Here is a 9,937-nt window from a genome sequence, read left to right on the forward strand (position 1 = left end):
AAACCAGCGTAAAACCCGTCAGAGTGGAAATTCCTTCAAAACAGATGATGAAGGCACCACAGCGGAATGACCTAAGGCAGTGGTCGGCAAACTCATTAGTCAGCAGAGCCCAATATCAACAGGACAACGATTGAAATTTCTTTTGAGAGCCACATTTTTTAAACTTAAACTTCTTCTAACGCCACTTCTTCAAAATAGACTCGCCCAGGCCGTGGTGTTTTGTGGAAGAGCCACACTCAAGGGGCCAGAGCCACATGTGGCTCGCGAGCCGCAGTTTGCCGACCACGGGGCCAAGGGAGGGGCAGGAAGAGGGAGCTCTCGGCACAGGCCCCAGCCAGGGGCGCAGGCCCCCCCAAGACCCAGGAGTGAGGAGCCGAGGAGACGGGCCGCCTGCAGCGAGCCCACGGCCCAGCGGGCGGTGACGTTCGTCTGGACGTCCTCGAAGCAAACACATCCGAGTGAGAAGCTACCAGCAGAGGCGGGTGCCCAGTGCCACGCACTACGGCGGCTGAAGAGGCTCAGACCCCCTGCCGTGGACAGGTGGCCCCTTTTGAAGAAAACCAGCTGCTCAGACACGTGGCACGAATGTTCCCCACACCCACGCCTTTGCTGACGGCACGGACTCCACCACGTGTGTCAAGCCTTACCCAGCCTCCAGGCCACTGCCCCCCAAGCCTGCCCTCCCCTCACTGCGTGTCCCCGAGGCTCAGCCACTGGCCTGGGACCTCCCCTCCCCTCAGACCACTGAGCTCCCCCCCTGCCCTCGGGGACCTCCAGCTGCGCACAGGGGGCAGACCCGGTGGAACCTACCGTGGCCGAACCCGCCATGGCCGAACCCACCGTGGCCGTGGCTCTTCAGGCAGTGACTCCAACACTGGGCTCCGTCTCACAGAGAAGGCGGTGCCTCCACCACGGAGGGTGGGGCCGAGTCTGCTCCCCCAGGCCACAGCTCAGACAGGGGGAGCCCCTCACACCAGGCCACGGCTCAGACGGGGGAGCCCCTCACACCAGGCCACGGCTCAGACGGGGGAGCCCCTCACACCTGGCCACGGCTCAGACGGGGGAGCCCCTCACACCTGGCCACGGCTCAGACGGGGAAGCCCCTCACACCAGGCCACGGCTCAGACGGGGGAGCCCCTCACACCTGGCCACGGCTCAGACGGGGAAGCCCCTCACACCAGGCCACGGCTCATTCGGGGGAGCCCCTCACACCAGGCCACGGCTCAGACGGGGGAGCCCCTCACACCAGGCCACGGCTCAGACGGGGGAGCCCCTCACACCAGGCCACGGCTCAGACGGGGGAGCCCCTCACACCAGGCCACGGCTCAGACGGGGGAGCCCCTCACACCTGGCCACAGCTCAGACAGGGGAGCCCCTCACACCAGGAGACCCCGAGGGCTGCAGGCAGGCGCCAGCCCCTCAGGAACTGGACGAGGGCCCAGAGCCCCCGATAAGACGAGGTCAGACCTGGTCCAAACAGCACCAAATGGCGCAGAGGCCTCACCACCGACACGTGCCCCGCACCACCTGCCGAGGAACGGAAGCAGATGACTCGGAAGAGCCTGGGGACCCGGTCAGGACCCCGGATGCGAGGATCCGGGGTCGGCGACGTCCTCGAGGGGGACCGGCCGGGCGCAGGGGAGGGGGAGCCTTGCCTTGCTGGCGGCCCAGCCCCACGACCGCGCACCCTCCGTGCGGATCAGACACGAAAGGCAGTGGGGCTGGCCTCCCACCTGCGCCCGGGGCCTGGGGCGTGGCTGCCTCCACCGAGCGCACTGATCGACCGCTCACCCCTGACCCCTAACGGAGCGCCGGGGCCTTCACAAACAGGCGAGGCCTCCTTTGTGCTGAGGACCAGGACTCATCCCGCCATTGGTGACGTTTCTGAGCGTGAACATGGCCGTGACGCGGCTCAGAGCCTACTGTGTGCCCTGCTCGCTGCGCCCGAATGACCACACGAGCAGGCGGCACGAGCAGACGTAGAATTTACTCCCTTCTTCCCTCCTCCCGTCTCCTATTAAATATCTGAAATATATTAATCTTAAAAAACACTATTAACACAGTTCTGGCTGAACACAGGCCGCGGAGTGAACAGCAAGTCTGAGCCCAGAATCGCAGGTCACTTTAAAAACTGGTGTGGGGCCCCCAGCTGCCCCGCGACCGACACCGTGGGCTTCTCTGCCCGGAGGCTGGGGGACACGAGGCCACAGAAGGGGCGGTGCAGCCCGGCTCCGTCCCCGGGATGGCGAGGCGCAGCAGCCGTCCCGCGTCTGACCGTCCCGGGTCTGACCGTCCCACGTCCGACCGTCCCGGGTCTGTCCTCGGCGGCCGGCCGGCGCGGGCTCAGTCCCTCAGCAGGCTCTCGGGCTTGGGGTAGCCGAAGAGCACGAAGTCGGCCTCGTAGAGCTTGTACAGCTGCTGCCGCCAGGCCAGCGGGATCTGGGCGAACCAGCCCTCCTCCCAGCTGCTGGCCGTGCGGTTCCGGTAGCTGGGCGGGAAGTGCAGCCGCCGGTCCACGCCGAGCAGCCGCAGCAGCTGCGCGGCGTCCCGGTCCAGCGTCTCCAGCTTGCCCACGAAGTCGTACTCGATCTGGCAGGGGTGGCAGAGCCGGTGCACCTGCCGCCAGTGCTCGTTGAAGGGCGCCAGCCGCTCGGTGCGCGGGTCCAGCAGGTACTGGATGAAGTTGGCGAAGGACACGCGGAGGCCGGCGCCGAAGGCCTCGCGCACGGAGGCGGGCGGGCTGGTGCGGTTGGCGTAGGCGCGGAGCATGGGCACGGCGAAGCGGCGGTAGAACTCCTCGTTCTCCAGCTCGAACTTGCTGCGGAAGGCGGAGATGAGGCGCACGAAGGGGTCGCGCACGAACAGGAACTTGGTGTACTTCCTCAGCCTGACCTTCATGAGGTGGCGCGACAGCTTCCCGTAGCGGCGCCAGAACTTGCTGAAGGTCAGGTGCGTGCTGGAGTTGTGCACGAACTCGCGGGGGATGGCGAGGGGGTCGCGGTAGGGCGCGCCGCGGCCCAGGCGGCTGCCGCTGAGCACGATCATGACGCGCTTCCAGTTGGTGCAGGCCGCCTTGGGCACGTAGCAGTAGATGACGCCGTGGCGGTCGTCCACGATGAGGTGGTTCAGCTCGTAGTTGGGGATGTCGTCGAAGGAGCGCTCCTTGGCGGGGAAGGCGAAGCTGGCGTTGGCGCAGAAGTCCCGCAGCAGGCTCCTGCGCGCAGCCTGCTCGTCGGGCTCGGGGCCGGGCGGGGCGCGGCTGGACCAGTCGTAGCCCCGCACGCTCTCCTCCAGGCCGCCCTCCAGGCCGCCCGGCGCGGGTCTGCCGGGGGCCGGTGGGGGCGGCTCCGTCTTTCTCTTCGGACCGGCGCCCAGCAGCTTCTCCAGGAACTCGTCCACGTCCGACGGGAGGGCCTGCCCGGGGCTGGGGGGCGGCCCGGGCGGGTGTGGCGGGGACAGGGCCGTGTGCAGGTAGAAGTGGGCGGTGCCCACGCTGTCCCAGTACACGATGATCAGCAGGATCATGAACACGGAGCCCAGCGCCAGCCACAGGCGGAACAGCCGTGCCTTGGTCATCCTGCCCCAACGGCGGGCCCGCGGCCTCACTCCAGCGTCATGGGCGCCGACTCGGGAGCTGCAAGGCAACGCAGAGCCGTTAGCGCCTCGGCCCGGCTGTCCTGGGCGCGGTCAGAGGAGGTCCTCCTCCAGGGGCGTCTGGCTCCCTCCCCCCTCCCCCCTCCCCCCAGCACTGGGCTCCCTCAGGAGCTGTGGCCTCTCCGGGTCACGTGACCAACGCTGCTCACAAGCGCCCAGAGGAGCGAGTGTGACTGACAGGTGACCCTGAGGAGAGGAGGCCGGCGGAAGGCCACGGGCGGGACGTCCCGCAGGCGAGGACAGGACCCGAGGATCCGAGCCCAGTGACGGCGGGACGACGAGCCAACAGGCCTTTCTCGACTTCCCTCCTCCAGACGGGCGGCGGGAGAGCTTCCTGAGGTGAAGGTGAAACCGTTTAAAAGGAAAAAAGGGGGAAAGGAACTTCAATGTCAGTGACCAGTGAGTTGGGTTTTCAAGGTCAAGGCTAACAGGGAGAAGCAGGGTCAGCCAGGGTCTCACCCGAGCACACAGCCCAGGCCGCGCCCCGAAGGCTGAGACCCGACCGCACACCTTCAGTCCTCGTTCAGCCACGAAGGTGCGTGCGCAGCCGCGGCCACAGCGCCCGCCGGTCCCAGCCCCGGCCCCACTGCAGTTTAACGAGAGGCCGCCGAACGGAAGGAAGACACGGCCCCACATTCGAAGGCCGAGAGGATGTGCCCATTGACAGGGCAGCCACGGGGACAGCGCCAGCGATCTGACTAACTCAGCCCAGGAGCCGACTTCTCTCTGGGGTGCGAGGCCCCGAGCTGGCGCTCACGACACCCCCAGCACAGGCCAGACCCCCACCGGAGCCCTCACAGCACTGAGGGTGCGAGGGGCGGAAGGGCCCGAGCCGGCGTGTCTGCCGAGTGGCTGGGCCGTCTCTCCGGCCTGGCTCCCCTGCTGCGTCCTCCGGACCCCGGGGCCTCTGCTCGCGGAGCTGCCGAGCGGGGAGGCCAGTGCAGCACCTTCCCCAGGGCACGGAGCTCCCGCCAGCTGTCCTCGCGAGCCCACTCCCAGCCTCCCAGCCTCCCAGCCCGGGCTGCGCTGTGCCCGCTCCCTGCCGGAGGCCCTCCCGGCAAAGACCAGGCCTGCAGCCTCCCCCACCAGCAGCTCCGGCTCTCAGCGCTGCGGCCAGGCCTGTGTTTCTCTGCGGGACCCTCCCAACCGCGTGCTGAACTGAGACCAACAGGCCACCGGGGGGCCCACACAGCCAGCCACTGTCCAGAGCTGCCCGAGGGCCGGCGAGCGGTGCGGGCCGCCTGCTCATCCGGCCGCCTGCCCATCCACCCGCCCGCGGGGCCCGGTCGCACCTGATGCAGTCGGTCTCGCGACCTTTGTTTCTGAGGGAGTTCGCGTCTTGCCCAGCTCCCCAGCTTCTGAGCAGGAGCCCAGGACATGCGCTGCGTTAAGAGCGCAAGAATGTTCCGGTTCTACTGATTCCTGCCACTGGCGGGAGGCGGGGTGCGAGGCCTGCAGTCGTGGGGGCACCGCCAGGGACTTGGAAAGTTTCTGTGAGTGGCCTTGGCCGCCCGCCCGCGCCGCCCAGCCCTGCCGCGGAGCCGGTGCTGAAGCTGCTGGGAGCCAGGTGTGCCCCCCCCCCCCCGCGCCCCCTCCGCGCAGTGGCCCTCCACTCCCCCAACGAGGCCACGTGAGAACAATAAGGGTCACATGATGAGAGGGGAAGGTGCCGAGGCCCCAGGAGACCACGTGGCCTTGGAGCGATCCCCCCACCCCGCCCGCCCCGTGGCCCAAGCACAGCCGGCTGTCCACTCGCTCCCGCTGCCGCAGCCCCACCCCCACTCCCCCACAGAAGGGACGTCAGAGCACGCCCCGTCCACACTCCCAACCTGGATCCCCGTTCTCGGAAGAGGGGACCACGTCTACGGATTCCCAGGACGCGAGCGGCGGACGCGCGGCATTTGAGGCTGGAACCCAAAGAACCCTTTTCTCAGACTCCAGTCAATTCCGAGAGAGACTTCAGGGTGAGATAATGACGATGAATGTCACCGTGACGGAGGCTCGCCTTAGGATGCATCGACCCCACCCTCCCGGCCCCTCCCCTGCCCACCTCCACCCCAGCCCTGGCCACGCTCCAGCTGACACGCAGGGCCACGGCCTCCTGCTTCTGCGCACGCCCCTCGGATCACTGGAGCCCACCAGCTCCCCGTGTCCAGCCCTTACAGCGGCCTGTGACACGCTCTGTGCCTGGGATCCTGCACCCCGTCTCTCCCCCCGACCCCTGGCCCCGCTCAGCCACATGGCCTTTCTGTGCATCAACCCTGACCGCCCGGGCAGGCTCTGTCCCCTGTGGACTCCTCCCTCCCTCCTGATCTCTGCTCACAGCTCACCCCCTCGCAGAGGCCGCCCAGGTCATGCCCCGCCCGCGCTCCCGCCTCCATCCACCTCTTCTCCAGGTCCCTTCCAGCACCGTCACCGGTCAGTCCGCCCCCTGACTCTGCCCGAGAAGAGAGGCCGTGCAAGGAGGCCCTTAGCTGACCAGTCAGCACAGCTGCCCCCTCAAGGCCTGGCACCCAGTAGGTGCTCAAAAAGGAGTTCTTATGCTGCCCTGGCTAGTGTGGCTCAGTGGTTGGAGCATCGCCTGCACACAGAAGGGTCTCAGGTCTCGGGTTCGATTCCTGGTCAAGGGTATGTACCTGGGTTGCAGGTTCCATCCCCGCCCATCGGGGGGCGACCAATCGATGTGTCTCACACGGATGTGTCCCTCGCTCTCCCCCTCCCTCTCTCCCTTCCCCTCCCTCCCTTCCATTTTCTCTAAAAATCAACGGAACACACATCCTCGGGTGAGGATTAACAGCAACAACAGACCCAGAGGAACACGACTGACCTGATTTCGCAATATTTGAACCCGGGTGACGGGTAAAGGGCCCGTGGTACCGTCCGTCCCCCGACTTCCGTCCGCAGCGTGTGAAACCCCCTCAACTGAAAGAGAACAAGCTGAAGGAAGTGCCAAAGCTCTGACGTGACCACAGCCAGGACAGCGGACAGGACAGCGAGGGAAGAACAAGCAAGCTGATCCGAGGGGGCTGGCGAGTGATCCCCAAACAGGCCTCCTCTCCCAGGGCGTTCACCACGGCTTCGTCTGTTTCATGTTTCATCAGCGTTATGCATCTGTTTCGGATTCAGTCCTTCTGGGGGGTTAATCAGGAAACACAGCAGCTCCGCCCTCGCTCCCAGGGCCCGCCTCCACCCTCCTCCCCCGTTCTTTTCCGCGGAATCTTTGGGTTTCTCTCCTGAGGAGCAGCCCCGGGCGACAGAACTGTTGGCTTTGGCGTGGCCTCCCCGCTGCCCACTGGCGGGTGCAGGCTCTCTCCCTGCTGGCCCCACAGCCCGCCTGCCACCGCTCCGAGGCACGTGGTCGCTGCTGCGGGCGCCCCCTCAGGGTCGCGGATGGTCTCCGGTGGAGGGCTGTCCCGGGGCGCGCACCCCGCATGTCCCCGCTCCGCACAGCAGCTCATCTTCCCGGGAGCCGGTAAGACCGGGCCTCCTCTGCTTTGTGGACGTGTACTCATCGCAGCCCCGCCCTCGGCCAGCGGGGAGCGCTCCTCTCCAGCTCCAGCCCGGGCGCCTGTCCACTTCACCAGCTCCGATCGATCGCCACCTTCCGACACCTTCCCTGTGCGAGCCGGGGCCTGGCAGGCGCCCCACCTCTCAGCTCCCCTGGGACCCCCTCTCCTGAGAGAAATGCTGACCCCTCCAGCTCTGCTTTTTCTCTACTGTTTTTATTGATTTTTAGAAAGAGAGGGAGAGGCAGAGACAGCGATGAGAGGAACATCAATCAGCTACCACCTGCACAGCCCCCCCCGGGGATCGAGCCCGCAACCCAGGCCTGTGCCCCGACCCGGAATGGTGACCTCCTGGCTCCAGCGGCCCCACTGAGTCCATTTCTGCCGTTTTACGTCCGAGAGCTCTCTCTCCGGCCTCTGCTCTTTCCTCAGCGCCCTGTTCCTGTGCCCGGGACGTTTCCTCTCGTCTCCACGTGCATTAGTGACGGCTGCTGTTCACGCCTCTTCCTGCCCCCCCCCCCCCCCCCCCCGTGTGGCGAGGCCCCCTCCTCCAAACCCCAGGCTTTCTTCACAAGACCTTGGTTACCCGTTCCTGGTTAAGGGGGCGGGGGGACTAAAGAACTTGGAAGCTTTGAACCCGGGAGGGGTCAGTAATTAGGAGCCTCATCAGCCAGCACCCCAGCTGGGCCTCCTGAGGGACCCCCATCACCCAGCAGCCTCCCTGCTCTGCACAACAGCCGTCCTCCCCCTCCACGGGCGGTGCCTCCTGTCCCGCTTTCGCAGCAGCTGCAGAGCCCGGCCCCTGGCCAATGGCAGGAAGCATGGCGGTGTCGTGTCCGCTACGTTGGGCCCTCTGTGCGCCCATCGCTGGAGAGGCCAGCCCGGCCACTCAGGGGGTGTGACCCCGGCTCCTTCCCGGAGAGACGATGCCACGGGGAGGAGACCGGCTCCATCGGTTCCAGGGCTCCGACCACCAGCGCAGCCGGCACCGCTCTGCCGGCAGAAGGTGGGCCGAGCCGGCAGGAGCGCAGCCACGGGGCCAGCCGGGCGGCCAGGTCCCCGAGGTCCTGAAAATGGCTCAGAAAAGTACAAGCCCTCCTGCCCGGGACCCCGGCCCGGCCTTTCCAGAGGAGCGGCCCGCAGCTCAGGAACGTTCGCTCGTGACCCGAATCCACGCGCGGGGTCACCCACCAGCGAGCTGGGCTCCCGCGCCGGCCCCTCGGAGGCAGCCCGCTCCGGTCCCGCTCGCCCTGCAGCCAAGTCTCGGTTCCTTTTTCCTCCCCCCCCCCCCCCCCCCCCCCCCCCCGCCCTGCTGACCGCGAATCCCCCGCTTCCTCCCCGCAGGACACCCGCCCCACACCCCGCCTCCCACCCCGGTCCCTCCTCGTCTCCCTCCTGCCGATTTCTACTCGGACCCGCCACCTCCCACCCGAAACCCGGACTCAAGGCCCGGGCTCCCAGGCGGAACCTCCCTCCAGCCTCCCCGGCCCATCCTCGACCCTCCCACGGCCAGCGAGGCCCACGGCCCGGCCCGTCCGCGCCCTGCGCGCGCCCCGCTGCCCTCCGCCCTCCGCGGCCCGGCTCGGTCCCCCCACGGAAACTCCGCACCGGGACCCGCACGGGCAGCTCCCGTCCTCGCGGCTGGCAGACGCCGGCCCCTCCCCCGCCGGCAACTGGCACCGAGCGGAAGCTCCTGTTTGTGCCGCGAGGAGCGGGGCGCGGAGGGCCGGGGAGCCGAGGGACGGGGGACGGGGAGCCGGGAGCCGAGGGACGGGGGACGGGGAGCCGGGAGCCGAGGGCCGGTCTGCAAGGCGTGAGCCATCCGGCAGCTCCGGGCCGCGCTGCAGCCCCGACCGTCTCGGTCTGGGGGACGCGAGCCCGCGGGCTGTCCCGGCCCCACACGGAGGGCAGCCCGTCTCCGGGGCGCGCACAGGAAGCGACAAACGGAGCCACCGCAGACACGGCGGCTCCTGTCCCCGCGCCGGGCGGCCCCGCGCGAGCCCCGGTCTGCTGTGCGGCCGGGCCGGGCCGCGCTTCCCCCGCGCGACAGGCGGGCGCGTCGCGGGCCCGTGGCCGCGGGGTGGGGGCTGCGGAGCCGCCGGAGCAGCGGCATCCCCGCCGCTCGGAACCGTCACTGCCTTTCCCTCCGTCACCGCCCGCCACCGTCCCTCGGCGCCGCGGGCACCGGACCAGAGAGGGTGCGAGCCGGACCAAGGTCACACAGCGACCGGCGAGGGCCCGGCCGAGCGCCCCGGACCCGCCGGCAGGGCTGAGGCGGCAGGGACCGCCGACCGCGGGACCCCGCCCCGCGCCCCGCGCCCCGCGCCCCGCGCCCACACTCACCTGGCGCCGCCGCCGCCTCCAGACCCGCGGACCCTCCCGCGGCCGCCCCTCGCTGGCCCCGCCCCCGGCTCCGCAGCCCCGCCTCCCGCTCTTCTTCTCGCGAGAAGTCGCGACCCGCTGAGGGGCCACGGAGGCCGAGGGGCGCCAGCCCTGAACGCGCCTGCGCCCTCCGCACCCCGCCGCCGCCCTCCCCCGCCGCTGCCATGTGGCGCCGTATTTACGACCTGGGGTGGCCCCGCCCCCTTGCCCAACAGCCAATCCTATCCTCCGGGTCCCGGCGTTGACTCCGCCTCCAGCGGGTCTTCTCTCCCCCGCCCCCCACCAGGCTGTGAAAGAACGTGGGGTCCGCGGCCGGGCTGCCCAGCCGCTGAGACCCGCGCGGCGCTGCAGCCATTCGGTCCCGCTACCCACATGCAGGCAGCGCCTCTGGCCGC

The 9,937-nt window shown here is 68.7% G+C and overlaps 1 protein-coding gene across 3 annotated transcripts; it reads right to left on the reverse strand.

Moving 5' to 3' along the window:
• Window positions 1-1,978: 1,978 nt before the first annotated feature.
• On the reverse strand, window positions 1,979-9,640 carry CHST12 (carbohydrate sulfotransferase 12). 3 transcript variants are annotated; one of them, XM_054718258.1, is made up of 2 exons: window positions 9,504-9,636; window positions 1,979-3,634 (listed from the first exon to the last, which is right to left on the reverse strand). In XM_054718258.1, the coding sequence occupies exon 2, from the start codon at window positions 3,574-3,576 to the stop codon at window positions 2,344-2,346; it is 1,233 nt and encodes a 410-aa protein (XP_054574233.1). In that variant the 5' UTR covers window positions 3,577-3,634; window positions 9,504-9,636; the 3' UTR covers window positions 1,979-2,343. The 3 variants fall into 3 exon arrangements, 2 of the variants coding, with proteins under 2 accessions (XP_054574233.1, XP_054574234.1); XM_054718259.1 differs by lacking the exon at window positions 9,504-9,636 and adding an exon at window positions 6,482-6,566; XR_008556461.1 differs by lacking the exon at window positions 1,979-3,634 and adding an exon at window positions 3,884-3,988 and having other exon boundaries at window positions 9,504-9,640.
• Between the last annotated feature and the right edge of the window lie 297 nt (window positions 9,641-9,937).

Source organism: Eptesicus fuscus, chromosome 6 (genome assembly GCF_027574615.1).
Source record: "Eptesicus fuscus isolate TK198812 chromosome 6, DD_ASM_mEF_20220401, whole genome shotgun sequence".
Lineage (NCBI taxonomy): Eukaryota > Metazoa > Chordata > Mammalia > Chiroptera > Vespertilionidae > Eptesicus > Eptesicus fuscus.